The sequence below is a fragment of the Saccostrea echinata genome, unplaced genomic scaffold, assembly GCF_033153115.1.
Source record: "Saccostrea echinata isolate AGI-Se365-2 ecotype Australia unplaced genomic scaffold, CSIRO_AGI_Sech_v1 ptg000030l, whole genome shotgun sequence".
In the NCBI taxonomy this organism is placed as follows: domain Eukaryota; kingdom Metazoa; phylum Mollusca; class Bivalvia; order Ostreida; family Ostreidae; genus Saccostrea; species Saccostrea echinata.
In genome coordinates this window covers 33,576,128-33,594,098 of record NW_026889779.1, presented here as the reverse complement: position 1 = coordinate 33,594,098, position 17,971 = coordinate 33,576,128, and the positions used below count along the sequence as shown (strand labels likewise).

General features: G+C 33.1%; 1 protein-coding gene across 1 annotated transcript; it reads left to right on the top strand.

Annotated features, from left to right (window-relative positions):
- The first annotated feature begins 807 nt into the window (after window positions 1-807).
- LOC133197742 (carbonic anhydrase-like) lies at window positions 808-16,857 on the top strand. Its single transcript, XM_061333937.1, has 8 exons — window positions 808-960; window positions 2,520-2,543; window positions 6,620-6,793; window positions 7,448-7,596; window positions 12,814-12,909; window positions 13,891-13,960; window positions 14,075-14,241; window positions 15,830-16,857. The coding sequence occupies exons 1-8, from the start codon at window positions 873-875 to the stop codon at window positions 16,010-16,012; spliced, it is 951 nt and encodes a 316-aa protein (XP_061189921.1). The 5' UTR covers window positions 808-872; the 3' UTR covers window positions 16,013-16,857.
- Window positions 16,858-17,971: the final 1,114 nt, after the last annotated feature.

Genomic DNA, 17,971 nt, shown 5'->3' with positions numbered 1-17,971 from the left:
TGTATTTCACATGATTTCCTTTTTTTTTTTTAGAGTAATTTTTTTTCTTCAGATTTTTAAATCGTTTTCCGTCTTTTAGTTGTGTGTACTTTCTCAATGTCTCGTAACTGTAAATAAGTTGGACTTCTGTTAAAATGTTATAAAATTACAAAGCTATATGTACCCTGGGTACACTGAAGAGTTCCACTACGCTGTATTCAGGGATACAAGGACCAGTCCTCGGGGAATACTTCTTTTCGTAGGTTAGATAAAAGAGTACCCTACGAGTGAATGATTATTATTAATTATTATTATTTGTATATTTGTGCATTCCATTTTATAGCTGTGTTGAACAGTGAATATGTTTATTTTATTTTTTATGCTGTTCACTTAAATAACATTGTATATGGTCTATTTTTTGGAAAAATGCGGGGGGGGGGGGGTCCTATAGGTCTGCTAATGAATATTTTTTTAGGGGTAGAGGGGTGGGGGCGACATTAATACCACATTATAGAATAAAATACTGTAAAATACTGCGTATAATTTAACATATGTGTTAGTTCAACTTCCGACTGAAATAACTTGTGTATTAGACACTAATCTTTTTCCCATACCGTACGGAAAATGACAGAGGACTGACTGACTCTTCACAAGTCAAAATATAGCTCAGTAATGACGTATTGTGTGGTTACGTGTAGATGTTGTACTCCGATATAAAGTACATGCAACATTAGGAAAAAGTCAATCACTTTAAAGTTTCAAATTTGCGGACTTTTTTTTAACAATTGTGTTTTATTTCCCCCGTATGGGCCTCCGTAGCGTCTCAGCTATAACCAGTTGATGTGAAGCTCAGTGCTACATTTTCTGCATCAGAGGAAAATATCACACAATACATGTATAGGATTTTCACAATGGCAGTAATTTTACAAGTTATAATATTTTGTTTTTCTTGTAGTGTTTTTGCCTCGGCAAGTGAAGTAGGTGAGTATTGATTTTTACAAGTCATTTCATTTTATTTATTTATTTATTTATTTATTTATTTTTTGATGGGGGATATATTAAAATAATTTATTTTATTTTTTAAACTCATCGAAAAAAATAGAAAAGTATTAATAACAAGAAAAATGATTTTAAAAAAAAACCCTGATGAAATGATTGCAGAACTTGTACATGTATATGCATGTGACTTTGGACGATTTCCTTCTTTCTTTCTTTTTTATTTATTTATTTGTAAATTTGTTAACAAAATTATTATTATCAAATTATAGGCGTGGAAATTTTTCTCATATTTTGACAGCAGGGAAATTAAGTAAAACTGAATTCTGTTTTCATCAAATAAAGTGACAATTGACAAAACTTAAAACATGGATTTTATTATCAATGGATTTATTATTACATGTTCATATATTTTATATATTATAGTTATGTGATTATAAATTTCCGTGTAATGATAAGAAAAAAAGCAACACGCCAAGTTATATTATCAAAACAGTTATGTATATCATATTGCAGTATAGAGTATAAACTCCTCTGACCAAAAAGAATGAACGAATACCTATTAACAGATACTGCCATCTTAACCCTGACAGGAATGGCTCATCACTGTCTAATCTCGTTATTCCTCAGAAATCTGATCACAATCTTTATACCCTCTCCTTCCATATCTCCCACTGCTGTACACACATAATCATTTTTTAAATAAGTGCACTTAGGGATTTTTTATTATTTGTCCTTGTGCGACCTTCATAGATGATAGAATGTTTATCCCCCCCCCCCTCCCCCACCCCACTCCAGCTGAAATCGAGCCATTCTTCGCAGATCTTTGTGTCTGTTCCGTGTTCCCCTATGATGATAAGAAAGCCTCTATTAATCCCTCGGGGTAATCCTCTCGTAAATCAATAGATTCTTAGCATCTCCAGCATCACAGGGTTTTTATTTTGACCCCATGCAAAGATTTGTCTCCTGATGAAGTGTCTGGATTTGTAATAACTGTTAATGGTATCTGAAGTTCAAGCACTCAAGGAGTACGAAATGTCCCCAAAAAACTCGTAATATCTAAACTTTATTTTAGTTTATTTGAGATAATTTGAATATCAAGTGAGACTTTTGGACGGGAAATTTCCTTTTCCGGTGCTGAGTGTTACAAATTGACAGTTGATTATCGACATTTTCCCACTAGAAGCTGTTAGCAATATCTGCTGGAATATCTCTTGTCATTTCAAGGCTCCCTAACTCCGCTAACTGAACAATATATATAATAGCATTAAGATCGGTATGGGGGCATTTCGCACTAAGGAAACTGCCTGTGAAGTATCGCGGGAGTGTAACGGACTCTTAAATGAGATTTGCAAACTTTTGATGAGCCATATGGCTTTTCGAAAATTTTCCGTGTTTAAAACACAGTCCTTCTTAGGGGCAAAAAAAACTTTTAAAAAAAAGGAACAAACCTGCTCTTGTGAAGAAGGGGGGGGGGAGGGGGTTGTTACAAGTTAGTAAGTTTTGTCATATCAAATTGTAACATAAGTTTGTCTTTTTTTCAGCGTGGACCTATGGAGAGACAAACGGTGAGTGGATAATATACACATGTACATGTAGTAGTATACCTTTGTTTTACTGGACAGACACATGTACATGTAGAAGTATACCTTTGTTTTCCTGGACTGACACATCTACATGTAGTAGTATACCTTTGTTTTACTGGACAGACACATGTACATGTAGTAATAAAAAACCTTTGTTTTCCTGGACTGACACATGTACATGTAGTAGTATACCTTTGTTTTAATGGACTGACACATCTACATGTAGTAGTATACCTTTGTTTTAATGGACCGACACATGTACATGTAGTAGTATACCTTTGTTTTACTGGACTGACACATCTACATGTAGTAATATACCTTTGTTTTAATGGACTGACACAAGATTTCGTTACAGAACACATAATGACCAAAGCAACATGGCTGTTACATTTTTAAGAAGTAAAATCTTACATATATATAAAAGGATATAAAAGAATATTTATGAACACTGATTGTCTGATTTTAACAATTTCGCCGTCTTCAAGAACCCAATATAGGAATATCAAACTCCGTCAATAGTATACCTCATTCGCAGTAAAATTTCTAAGTTGGAATTTTAGTGAGTAAGGATCGACATCACCAACCCCCACCCCATCCGGGGGGAAGGGGGGTCCTGGATCTATTCATGTCGAAGTTAGTTGTTCTACTTCGGTCAAAAACAGTGGGTGTGGTGTGTCCATCCTTCTTCTACATCAATGTAAAATCAGCAGATATCTTTAAGTAATTCTAAATTTTGTCGACGTTTTAATTTGAAGCCTTCTTTCCTGTATATATAGTACAGCTTCCGTGTGTAAAGAATTTTTGATTCATAAAGAAATACATCACTGCACTGTATAATTTTGAATATCCGGATAAAACTAGTACCTAAATGATGATAATTATCTGTCAATATCAACAGAACTAGGATGACAGGAATGATCGACAACATATTGAATACTCCGCCTTAACATTCTCTCTCTCTCTCTCTCTCTCTCTCTCTCTCTATAACAGTCTATTAGTATACGAGTTTATATGAAAAATGTAAATTTGATGACTATGCACTTAAATGGCACCAGTTTAATAAGAAACATTTTTTTTCAAATTTTTATTAAAGAAATTTGTATGCAGTACCATTTTTCTTAGATCATGTTTAATTATAAATCAGTGAACAGATCTACTCTGAAACTTTCTGACTTTTACATAAAAATCTGTTAACATTTTCATTAAACATAGATATGCACAAGTGATTTTCAGCAAAAAACGTTGTCAGGTTTTAGATTTGAAAACAGAGGTACATTGGTCTATGGATATAGTCATTTCTTATCATCGTTAACAAAGTGTGACAAAATATAACAATTAATTTACCATTTCTCGGGACATTTTTAAATATCTTATAATCTAGGATATTGAAAATATGATATACGTTATCTTTTTATAATTAAAGCCTGTGTTGTGAGGTGTAAAGGTGACTTTGGTGTCGCACGTTAATTTTTTTTTCTGCTTTAATTCTTGATAATGAATCATATCTTAAATAACCTTGATTGAAATCAAGGGCGAATCCAGAATTTCAGGTTGAAAAGATAGTAAATTTGACAAGTGCAAAAAATAATAATGCCCTTTTCACAGTGATTTTTTTTTTTTGTCAAAAAAGTCTTTTTAAAGGAATTAATACCCATTTTTTTATATTTAGCTCACTTGAGCTGAAAGCTCGTGTGCTTTGTCCTGAGTCCGTTCGTCTGTAAACTTTTCACATAATTTTACTTCTCCAGAACCACTGGGGCCCATTTCAACCAAATTTGCCGCAAAGCATCTTTGGGTAGAGGAAGTTAAAGTTTGTTTCAATGAGGGCCATACCTTCTTGAAAGGGAAAATAAAGAGAAAAGGTAAAAATAGGGTGGGTGTCTTCAAAATTTTCTTCTCAAGAGCCAGACAAGATGAAACTTATAAATCAATATCTTTTTGACATAATGAAGATTCAGGTATGCACAAACATGGTCCGATGGGAGAGGATGGTACCGCAATAAAAGATCAAAGTTTAGCGAGGGAATATATATCAGAAAAAATCTTTAAAAATCTTCTCGAGAACAGCAGGATCATGGTTAGTTACCGGTATATGCAATCATATTCAGATGGTGTAGATTTAAACTGTTTAAAACATGGCTCCAGTGGGTAGGATGGGGCCACAAGAGTTTTACATGGGAATATGTTGGAGGATTTTTTTTTTTAAAAGAAATCCTTTTCTCAATGAGCACAGGGCCATGATTAGTCATATAAACTTGCATTTAAATTTGTTAAAATCCTGGCCTGTGGGAGTAGGGTGGGGTCAGAATAGGGTGTCAAAGTTTTATATAAGAATTAATACATAGGGGAAAAAATCTTTAAAATAATAACTTCGTTTAAAGAACAGCAGGACCTTGATTAGTTGAATTACTACATGAGTTTTCTCAAATTTTGTAGATTTCAAGTTTGTTCAAGATAAGGTCCTTTGGGGTAGGGAGGGACCATAGGACCATAATAAGAGTCAAAGTTTAAAGTGGGAATATAGAGAAAAATTTTACGAAATTTTCCTTTCATCAACAATAGGGTCCTGATTAGTGATATAAAATATACAAACATCGTCATGTCAAGTAGATTCGAGTTCAAGATTCAGATGTTGTAGATGCACTGTACAAGTATAGCCTCCGAAGTTAGGGTGGGGCCAATATTCTAAAGGACACCTGGGATAAGACGAGTTGGGCGAGCGTTGTGGCCGATGGCCCTCTTTTTATTTCTTCAGCACGTCCCTTATGCAATGCTTGTAAATTTGTAACCAGAAATGCCTATAGGTCTTTTTTACTGCCTGGCTTGTCTTTATATATATCCTTTATATATATTTTTTGTCAAATAATGGCTTTTCTGAAATTTGCTGGTCAACCCTTGTACGCAGCTCAGCGTTTGTCGGAACGAACCAATGTTCCACAGCTGTCTTTTACAGCTGTTTCACACTTCCAAAGAAGAGGAAATCGTTCGTCAGAATAATACGGAAGCATTGATATATATGAGCTAATGATTGAAAGTGTTCGTTATGTGTCGCCTGAGGTGTACAGTGACACTGGAGGATCACCTTGCCCGGTTTATTCCCACCTAGCCAAAACCAGTCACCTGTATAAATTTCAGAATTTTGGCTAAGTGGGAAGACACCCCTTGCCTGGCGTCTGTCTTTCTGTCTTTTACGTCTCTAATTTTTTGAATATCTGACGCAGGTTGTTCAAAGGGTGGTTAACATAACACTGTGGTTTAGGTTAACATTTGTATGAATATTACCAGGAAAAAGAGCTTTTTTAAAAAAAATCTCAAAATTAAAAAAAAATTATTACTGACCTAGAGACGTTAACTTGGTTTAGATTTACTTTTCGTCCATGAGTTATTAAATAAAATTGACCTACTCTATATCTTTTGAACCATCAGAAGCGACGTGATTTAAGCAAGGTACTCCTCGTAATTTAAGACACGTTGAAATCAAATACAAGGATAATTGACCCTTTCACCTTGAACTTTATTTTCGACATAACTAGCATGTTAGTAGACATTTCATAAAGCAGTGGACATATAAACCTTGATCTTGACCTTTGACCCACTTATACAAACAATAATTATAAATTCTTTGAATCTTAAGAGCTCTTCTTTTTGCCATTATTTTGTATTTCTGTTTTTTTTTTTTTTTAATATTGTCCACATACATTATGTATAATTTTATGATGGGGATGTAGTTTTAAGTATGTAAATTACATGTACATGAGACAAGACCTAATTCTGAAGAAAAAATCAAGTCTCAAACATGCTTCTCTTCTTTTCAATTTTATATGAAATATTCATTCAAGTTTGAAACAATCATACAACATGATAATATTCTAGATATTGTTGTTAGGGGTCACACGTGTTCCTTGGAACTGTCTAGTTAAATTAATTTGTGGGAAGGACTACCTTCGTCTCAAGCCGTGGTGAATGTGACACTGACTGAGGATATTTAATTTATTGACTTTGGAAGCAAATAAATCAATTAATATAACATAATTTTGAAAAAAAAACTTTTTTGACAGGCCCCACTCAGTGGAGGAACTCTTATCCTATATGCGGTCTGACCAGTCAGTCCCCGATCAACCTCCCCGATACCGAGGACATGATCTTTGACCCTAGTTTAAAACCATTCCAATTTTCAGGATTCATCAACCCACAGGATTACAAATTAAAAGTTCTCAATAATGGTCACACAGGTAAATATTCCATATCATTTGTTTTTAAATTTATACCAGACTTGAGGCAGTGGCTGATTTTTATTAATTATTTGATGAGCTTTTTTATAAAAAGAAATGAGAAAATCTTTTTTTTTAAACTTCAATAGATACATGTATCAACTTCCATTATTTATTGAGTATGCAATATTATAAAAATACAATGTACATGTAGTGGTGTGACTTTGGTGGAAATCTGTTACCTTCGTTAATCGTGTATACTGTAAGACACATCCTAGAATTGTTTTGGCAAAATAAGATTATTTGGGTGTAACAGAAATGTTACAAAATGTCTGAGTACACTGTATAGCATCCTTTGTTAAAAAAAATATTATATACATTAAGAAATATTTAAGATGACTACTCAGACTTCAAACATTCCGCGGATACTATAAATAATTTATGGGGAGGGGGGGGGGAGCGGACCAAAATTGATGTTGAGGTGCGTTTTGATTTATGTTGAGATGCGTTTTATGTTAAAATACATGTACAAAAAATGTGAAGCGCGTATGAAATATCCTTGTAAACTTAGATATTCACGAAGAATAGAATTTGAAAGTCCGCAGGAAAAAATATTAGTAACTTGAAGATGAGGGGGAAAAAAGAAAAATCCTATCCTCTTCTCTGTGTTCTCAGTAAAAGTAAGCGTGGAGGAGGGAAATCTAATGGTGGAGGGAGGCGGACTCCCAGGGCGATACAAGACCGCCCAGTTCCATTTCCACTGGGGAAGGGACAACACACAGGGATCGGAGCATCTTTACAGCGGCACACGTTACCCAATGGAGGTAAGGAATTTAGAAGTTACCCTCACAGGTAAGGTATCCCTGTAACTCGCGATAGAAGTTACCCTCACAGGTAAGGTATCCCTGTAACTCGCGATAGAAGTTACCCAGTGAGGATAAGGAATTCCTTTACATAGAGATTACATTATAAGTTACGTTATAAAGACAAAGAATGGTCTGTATAGTGTTAAATATTGAGAAACTGTATTTAGCGGTAGAAGTTACCATTTGGAGGTAACGAATCCCCATTATTAAATAACTGCATGTATTGCAGTAAAAGTTACCAAAGGAAAGTAAGAATCCCTGTTTAGCAGTAAAAAGTTATTCAATGAAAGTAAGAAATCTCTGTTTTAGCCGTAAAAGATACCCATGGAAAGTAAAAAATAACCCTCCTGTTTTTGCAATAAAAGATACTCAGGGAAAGTAAATTAAGAATCCCTGTGGTAGCAGTAAAAGTTACCGCGAGAAATTAAAGAATCGCTGTTTAATGGTTAAAGTTATCCAGTGAAAGTATATAATCTCTGTTTTAGCTTTAGAAGTTTTTTTCTGGGAAAGTAAAGAATATCTGTATAGTGTATATAGCGTTAAAAGCTACCATAGGAATGTTTAATAAGAAATTAATTTGCCCTGAGGGGGGCATTAGGAATGTTCATTTTGTCGCCCTGTATATATCTGTCCCATTTACAGCTGCTTGTAAAAACTTAAATGTTAACCATATTTTAAACTAAAACATACCATTCTAAAAAGAAAGGAAACAATTTTACATTTTGGAAAAAATAGACCGGGATTTTTTTTTCAACGTTATGATGTCTTTAAAAAAAAGTGTTAAGGTGATGCAGCTATACTTTGAATGTCGACCAACTAACTGTAAGTGTTATCAGGATCATGCAAAGAAGTATTTAAATCAGAGGATGAAATCATTTAAAACCCATTTGGTGTCTTGTACAAACAAATGTACAAACAAAAGAGAGCACAGCAAGGAAAGGAATTGAATTCTTTGTATAACAAAGAAAACGTCATTTGTTACGCATTATGAAAAAAAAACTTTTGGGAAGAAGGTTTAACCAATAGCAATGTAAAATAAAATTACAAATTAAAAAAAAACCTCAATGTTAATATTGTCGTTCATCTGTACATATTAATAGAGAGGTTAAGCAGATGACCGTGTACGTCTACGTGTACGTGTAGCTAGGGAAATCCCCTAATTTGCTGCGATTTAATTCATCAGTTTTGCATACCGCTTAATTCTACAAGTTGTACACGACGTGTAGATTCATAAGTACACGGAGGTAAGAACTTGTATCTTCTTAAACTCAAATTATAGAATATATATATTTCAGGCGGTGTTTGTTGTGATGTTGAGAGTTTATTACGTACATTTATGTATCTCCTTTAATCATATGTGCCGAAATAAGCCCTTTTTTTCTCCATGCAATCTCATGAAAACTAAAGATGAAATTTTCGATTTGAATATCATTTTTGTGTAAACTCAAGCATATCAATATATACAAAGAGAAACTCAGAATATTGCGCGATCTCGCATTCCGTGAAATACATGGACATGTATGCGTACGTGACAATTCTGGGTGATTAATACATTCACAAAACTAAGAAAAAAAATTTTAAAACTGACACAATTAACCCTCAAATGGGACAACAATACGTGCAGTGAGGGAAGGCACATATTGTCGCCAGCGACAGTTGGTGAACGACAATACGTGAAGTGAGGTTAGGCGAATATTGTCGCCGACGACTTTATGAACAAGACGACAATATGTACCGTCACAAACGTTCACTTGGCAATCTTTGTTTACTTTACGGCAATATCAATCGTGGGAGTTGCCTGAAAGTTGACTTCCAAGTCTTTTTATCAATATATTTTCTATTGCTTATATTATAGTCACGTACTCATTGAAATTCCTTGTACACTTGAAAGACACATCAGTGTAGAGATACAAGATAATTCAGCATTCTGGGCGGTAAGGAATGGTAAAATTTATTAGCAAAGGAATACTTTGAAAGGACCTTGTTTTAAGCAAGAACCATAATTTATAAGCGATCCTCCAAAAACAAACAGTAACTCTTTTTAGTCCATAGTAACACAAGAGAGATTTTCTGATTACAATGTATATCCTACGTCTGTATTATGCTTCGATCTGTTAGGCCTATCTGGAAAGCCTTGAACGTGTCAATATTTTCCAGAATATCCCTTTTCATCCCATGCTTTTTGACATAAATATTTATTGTTGGTTGGTCATTGATAACACTATCCAGAGTTGTCAATCTTAATCAGTTCTATCGTTCACTCTAAATAATGCTTATGCCAGTATACCTCAAAAGAAATAAGTCTGAGTCCTTAACGTTAGGTCATGAAAATTGAGATCTTAGAGTATGGTCAATTTATTCATAACGCTAAGTAGTATACAAAAGGATATTCTTAATTTCGAGCTTCACTTTATTTTAAAACTAAACGTTCTATATAATTATGTTTCTGTGATCCCGAGGTCTAATTTCTCTCAAATTCTTAGGATTTTAAAATGTCTGCTCTTGTTTCTGATTGGCTTAGACATTTAAAGTTCATTGAATGTCTGAAAAGAACGATAACTCTTACTGCGATAGTTGACCATAATTCCTTTGTAAAATTGTTAAGTTAAAGTGTCATTTCTGTCAAAATTTCCCCCACATGGTATGCTGAAATTATTTGTATTTTGATTTATTAGATTTCTTAAGGAAATTATAAGCGTTAAAGCAAAATCTGACGTGAGTGAGCGAATGGATGATGAACCTTAATCAAAAAGGAGTAGGGCGAATAAGGCGTGCAGAATGCCTATAGATTCAAATGCATAAAAGTCATATTCAGTTTGTAGATTAGTATTTAGAGTAAAGTGGTATGAAATGTTGACAAACAATTTTTTTCTGCAGAGAATTTTTAGGCAAAAAGCATTATGTGGTTTAAAAAAAAATTATGGTATTCTTGGGTTCGAACTCAAGCAATAAAAGAAGTATCTTTTTTCTTAGAGGCTATAAAACGCTATCCACTAACACCGCTCACAGTAGTGGCAATTAAATCACGGTTTTGAAATAACCCTTGACTAAATGGATTCTAAACATTTCTCGGAAAGATACGAATTTTGTGTCATAAAAGTGTATTTTTTAGGTATAGTGGGTCTTTGCTCAATCTTTTTGTTAACCGAAATATGAATAGTTTTATGCATACATTGAGTATTACCGGTATTTTTCAAAAAAAAAAAAAAAAAAAAAAAAAAAAAAATGGACTGAAGACCCACTCGTATGAAAAAATTCTAATAAAGTATTTTTTAAAAAATGATCATTTTTGTCATCTTTGATGTGTATATTTGCTATTTCACATACGAATAATTTCAGTCTGTGTTAGGTTGTTGCAAATTGTAAAGATTTGACATAAAGTATACGTTCATGTTACATGATATATCAAAGAAAATATTTCACTTTCTTGTTTGTCACACAATAGCATTGTGCTTGCCTTGTTTGCCAATCTTCTCTCATAGACGCTTTCATAAATGTTGAGTGTTATTAGCTCTACTGGTCAGAGACTTGACCCGACATCTGTTTGTCTAGTTGTAAACGATTTTTCGAGATGCTACCCCTCCTACTTCTACAGTTTTAATTCAATTTCTATCGAACTTGGTACACAATAGAACTTCACCAAAATATATAATTCTGTACATCAGTTTTTGATTTCAATAAACGGGGTTGCCATGATTACTAAAACTAGAAATTTCTGTTAAATTCTTTCAAAACGCTACTCCTACAGTTTTGGTCAAATTTCAATTAATTTGGTACACAGTTAGGCTACACTTAGATACATAATTTTGTATATATATATTTTTTTTATTTTGATGAATGGGATTGCCATGGTTACTAGAAAAAGAAATTTTTGTGGAATTCTTTTAAAACGCTATTCCTTCTAGGTTTGGTCCAATTTCAATATTACTTGATACACAATTAGACTACATCAAGATACATAATTCTTTTTAACGGTTTTTATTTCGATGAAGGTGATTGCCATAGTAACTAAAAATTGAAAATTCTTGAAATTCTTTCAAAATACTATTCCTCCTAGAGATTTAGACCGATTTCAATATTATAACTGAGTTAATAAATATAAACTTAACTCTCTTTATCAGTTTCTGATTTTTGTGAATGATGTTCTCATGGTTACTAAACAAAATATTTCTTTGAAATTATTCAAAAAAGTATTTCTCCTGCACTTTTGATCTGATGCCATTAAAACTTTTCACACAAGTAGAAGATACTGAGGCACATATTTTTGTATATCAGTTTTTGATTCTGCAATGAATTGTGTTGCATATATATATATATATATATATATATATATATATATATATATATATATATATATATATATATATATATATATATATATATATATATATATATATGTATGTATATGTATGTATGTATGTACATGTATGTATGTATATATATAGTTTTAGTCTGATCAGGTTCTTTTTTATATAGGATGAGGATCATTTAACAATGTATACTTTTAAAGTATTCCAAGGATCGGAGGAGCAATTCTAACCCCAAAAGTTCTACTTGACTTAATTCTCATAATTACAGCCTCAGCATTCATTAGTGTGATCTCTATAAAATTAAAACTAATGCTGAACAAATTGGAAGTGAGTTGTGACAGGGCTCATCCTTGACTCATTGTTTGTTAGCATGGGATTTGTAGTAAACTTTCGGAAAGGGAGGAATTTTAAAACAAATTGTTTAAATTTCTATGGCAATGTGTTTAAATTGTTTATACAGAATCAGTGCAGAAAAATGTTCGTTTGTGATTTGCACTAATTGTATATATTAACGCTGGGTGAAGAATTTTAACATACTGACTAAAATAGAAACAACACGAGAAGGGAAGTTCATACATCAATTACAGTACTAATAGTATCTGTCTGATGTTAAATATCTACAGATCAACATCTGGGAGGGGGAGGGGGCAAAGGCTTTAAGTATACAATGACAATTGAACCATTGTGCAGATAGAAAAACTACAATTATTACACTAGTATGATAGAAAACCACATGTACTGAGTATTACAATAAGGTATTTTTTAAATTAAATCTATTTCTGTATTTTTATTTTAAAGTTTTAATACATGTATATGGTGACACCTTATCACTGTCCATGATAATATGATGATTGTATTTGAACAGCTCCACGTGGTCAACTATAATGAGAAGTACGGAAACTTATCGAACGCCGCCTCGCAGGCAGGAGATGGTCTGGCTGTACTCGGCTTCTTTTTTGTGGTAAGGGACATCGATCCAAGTGGAATGCTACACTAACATTTTAAACAACATTAGATGTGAAGTACTAGTACTGATAGGACAACTCGCTGTCTGGCCATGGCAGGCAATAGCAAACGACAACGCAAGACAGCTAAATTACTCTCGTGTTCGCATAATATTGCTCCTGGTATCCCGTTATACCACTAGCGTTATATATGAGTGACAGGGCGAGGAAGCTAGTAGTAGAAGAATAGTGTATAGTATATAGAACGCGATAAGGCACGGGTCAAATCGCCGAAATTTCGACCAAAGCGGTTACGTGGGCGTTTTCCTCAATTTCATAAATTCAGGAAATCGGAACAAAACAGCATACCATTTAGGAAATTCCACAAATCATAATTTTCTGGGACTTATTCATTTACCACGATGTAACAAAAATAAATAAACGACACCTTAATTTTGGAATAAAAATTACACTACATGTATGCACTATTTTATTCAAGCTGCAAATATATCTCTTTATTTTTACTCTTGTGAATTCTCCTTCTTATCCTATGGAGATTAAGTAAAAAATACGATTTTCTCAATGTGACCTTTATCTTGACATTTCTAAAGTTTTTCAGTTCAAACATAAGAAACATATGGTGCATCCTAGCATGAAAAAAGGTTAATGGCTAAATTTTAATCAGATCTGTGGGCGTTTCTCTGTATGTAAATATACTTCAGTCATAGGGGCATAACAGCCATAGAGGCATAACCAATGATTATTTTTTCGAAATTAAGAAGAAAGCATGTTTTCCCTGATTTATCTCTTTCTACACTATATCTACATTGTTAAACGCATTCAGAGAGAGCACGCCTCTAAATCCAGCACTGAAAACAATTTTCTTTATTTAATAAAATTAAATTTTCTTTAATTTCTTTTTGTTGTTGTTGTTGTTGTTTTGTTGATGATGTTGTTGTAGTTGTTGTTTTTAATTTTGTTTTTGTTCGGTTTTTCAGCCAAATGGAAATACTGATAACAGCGCTTTGACCACTTTATTAAATAAATTTAATGACGTTAAAACAAAAGGTAGGGAACAAATAAGTATAAAAATATTGACTTATCTGTATTTCTTATTTTAAAAAAAGGGGGGTTATCATATGATAAATGAAGAATAATGAATAACATGAATATTTTTTTCAGGGTCCATGACAGAACTTACAGGTTTTAATATCGGTTTTATGCTTCCACTTTCGAGCGGAAATGCCGATCGATTCTACAGATATTCCGGAAGTTTGACGACGCCCCCGTGCTTTGAGAGCGTGGTGTGGACTATCTTTGAGAATACTATCCCAATTTCTGACTCACAGGTAGTTTATAGCTATTAAATTTTGCTATTCACAGGTCAGTTTATAGCTGTTGTATTTGCTTTTCACAGGTTAGTTTATAGCTGCTGTATTTGCTATTCACTGGTAGTTTTTAGCTATTTACTATTCACAGGTAGTTTATGGCTATATTTGCTATTCACAGGTAGGGGCCAATTTTCGTGGTATGCTTATAAATTTAGCAGGTTCGAGGGGGCGTAATTTCGTTTATTCTCTTATACATTTTACCTTCAAGAGGACATATGACATTGTAACATTAGTTTATTAATTCACGGAGGATGTTAATTCGTGGATGAGAGGTACCCACGAATTCCAAGAAAATTTAGCAACCACGAAATCTAATGATTCCACAGTAGGTTTAATAAATAATTGTACAATCACAGTAAAAATGGATCTGTTATGGTGATGCCTGGACAGTTATAGGTCTTTTACAGGGCAAGATATGATAAACTGTGCCAAAAGGGCACATGATACTGATAACAGGTCATCATTACTTTGGAGCCATGATCCACCGTACTTGAAAATACATTTGATTAACTGATAGATTTTTATAATTCTTACACTGTATTTTTCCCCAATTTGACTATGTTTGAAGCATGGCGATCTGCATTTGGGTCGTAACACACCTTTTTGATCGACTATTTTAGGTCTCATATTGTGCAAGATATGATCCAGACCCCATTCGACTACTAGTTTGTTTTGCCATACACAAATTTCAAAATTAAGGAGTGCACCATGACCTACAGTGAGTTGCAAAACACCTTCTTTCAGAGGTGTTTCAACTCTTGATGATTTTAATCCTCACATTATGCATGATTTGAATAGCATACACATATTACGCCAAAATTAGATCAACAACCTTTTTTTGAGTTACTACACAAACACTCCCACAATTGCATGATAAGTTTGATATTTGTTTTAAACTGAAGGGTGTGACGTATCGAACATGAAAACGTTGACAGACAAGCGGACACAAAAGTCCTTAGGCTTTCAAAAAAAAAAAAACAGAGAATAAAAATCATAATATACATTTATTGACTGGGTTTGAGGGCAAGACTCAAGAACGTTAGGCCGAAGGCTAACAGTTTGGTTCGAGTGGTCGACAAAACGCATTTGCCCGAGAACACAGTCAAAAATGTTTTGTTATACCTTTTACTTTTTATTTTGACATAACATGATGTAAATTTTGTTTACCCTCACTGCGGTTTAATCTTGGTCAATTCCGTAAAGTTCTGTCGAACTCCAACGAATGCAAATAAGATACAGCTGACCCCGCCCACACTGTGACGTAAGAGGTCCAACATCTCATCGACAGGTCCAATATCTCGCTCTGCGGTCAATCATCGATTTTTTTATGTCCGCTCAGTAAAACAATGGAAATGTTAGACTTTTTTTAGTATAGAATTACATAGGAAACAATTTTTAATGGATGGTATAACAGTGATATTTTATAACACAAGTCTGATTAGATGTCATTATAGGTCACATTAATTTTAGTCGTAGAAATACCTGAAAGAAACGTAACTTTCAGACCAATAATCGGAGTGTTAATTTTCTTTTTTCTTTGCCACAGCTTGGTATGTTCCGAATGCTGCAAGAGGATGATACACCAAATAGCGATCACGTGATTGTAGATAACTTCCGGCCAGTACAGGCTCTGAACGGTCGCCAAGTGAGGAAGAGCTTTGCGAGTTCCGCTTCCGGGCTTCAGATTTCTTTCTTAGCTCTGTTTCTCGTACTATCACGTCTCCTTTAGGGTATTTGTAAACACTAGTTATAGCTTATATTGGTAACTTAGATTCTTTTTATACTTCAGCAGTGCAAACTTTTAATTCTTAAACATCAAAAAATTTTATTGTCTATACAACATGTTCAATACAGATATTAATTAGCAAAGGTTAGTGTGATTATTAATAAATCTGTTCTCTACCATAGTCTTAATGAAATATACAGTGTATTATGTGCATATTTCTTAATTTTCTTTATATAACGAAACCTTCACTAAAATACTAAAGCATTTTGTACAGTTTGTATTATTGAAAACGTTGAAAATTTAACAGAAGGGGACAAACAAATTTAAGATATGAACGATCAGCAAAAGAGCTATTTGCTGTACTTATTCATAGATATTTCTATCACTCACTTTTTTTGTATGTTTTTATATTCATCGTAATTGTTTTACATCACTACATTTGAGTGTTCGTGTGCGAGTGATATGACTGTATCGGCTGTGTAATCCCCAGTCTACCAACATAACATGCTCATTCATACGCGTGGATAATTCATTTGTATGATATAATCCTCTTCTGAATCATTCAGTCTTTATGCTACATAAATTCTGTAGAATATCAAGGCAGTTTTCCGATTTATAAGAATGTCATTTGATCAAACTGAGGGAAAGAATTCATTCTTTGTTTTTTAGCAAATTAGGGGCAGTGAACAAAATTTGTTATTTTTGACCACTTTGAATTTTTATGCCATTTAAATTGTTTTTGTACATTCAGTTTTGGAGTCAGTCATATTTATAAGGTATGATCCTCAAACAAATTCAAATGTCTGCTCTTTATCTCTGCATTTGAGAGAATCGTAAACTCATGAGAACTTTTCATTGCATTGAAATGTCTCTGTCCTTGTTAATGATGTACAGTGGTGACAGAACTAGGTGTTGATTGTTAGTACATGCATTGAATACCATTGTAGTTGTGATATACCAAAGTACATATACACTGAATAAATATACCTGTAAATGTACATCTATGAATAAAATTACAAAGAAAAATCTTGCTCTTTTTAAGAAAATAAAAATACTTTTGAATTAATCTAATTCATCTTGCAGGTGGATTCTGTAAGGTGCGAATCATTCATCTGAAATCAAATGATTTTTTGAATGGAAAAAAGATAATTTTGCGGGGAACGTACCTTTTTCCAAAAAAGATATATCGGTTAATGATGCATATACAGGAATTTTCAGGATCACCTAGATTTCTATTTAAAAAATTTTAAAAAAACGATATATATATATATATATATATATATATATATATATATATATATATATATATATATATATATATATATATATATATATATATATATATATATATATAGTGTGGTAGGGGATATATTTATTTATTTATAATCAGTGTTTCTATGAAGGGAAACACTAGGGGTAATTATGAAAACTAAATTCTGTGTGATAGATGTGTTACAGAATGCAAATCTAATCAGGAAATTTATGAGTATAGTGTTCAGAAATGATTGCTTCCTCGCCCTTTGGACGATGGATACCATACAACGCCAAACGGTTTTTATTCCCTGAGCTAAATGTGATATCAGGATTATTAAAGTTCTCGTACATATGGGAAAGCTCGAACTGGGAAAACGAGACGTAGATCGTGTTTTGTACTTTGGTTTCATTTCCTCAAAAAACAACGGTTAGAAATACAAAGAAATGTTTTTTTTTTTCCACAAAAATAAATTTAAATAAAATTATATGTAGATCTGTTCCCTGGATTTTTTTAACTACATGGGAGCAGAACGAAGGTCCTTTCTTTTCATTAGATGTTCAATTTAGCCCAACCCTCAGGTCCGAGCTGTTGGGATTACAAACACCCAATAGCTAACTGCCATTTTGCATAAATCTTCTGGCTAAATTTCAGACATAAAAATTAATAAGATTTTAAAAGATTTTGTATAAAAAGTTTTCAACTTATGA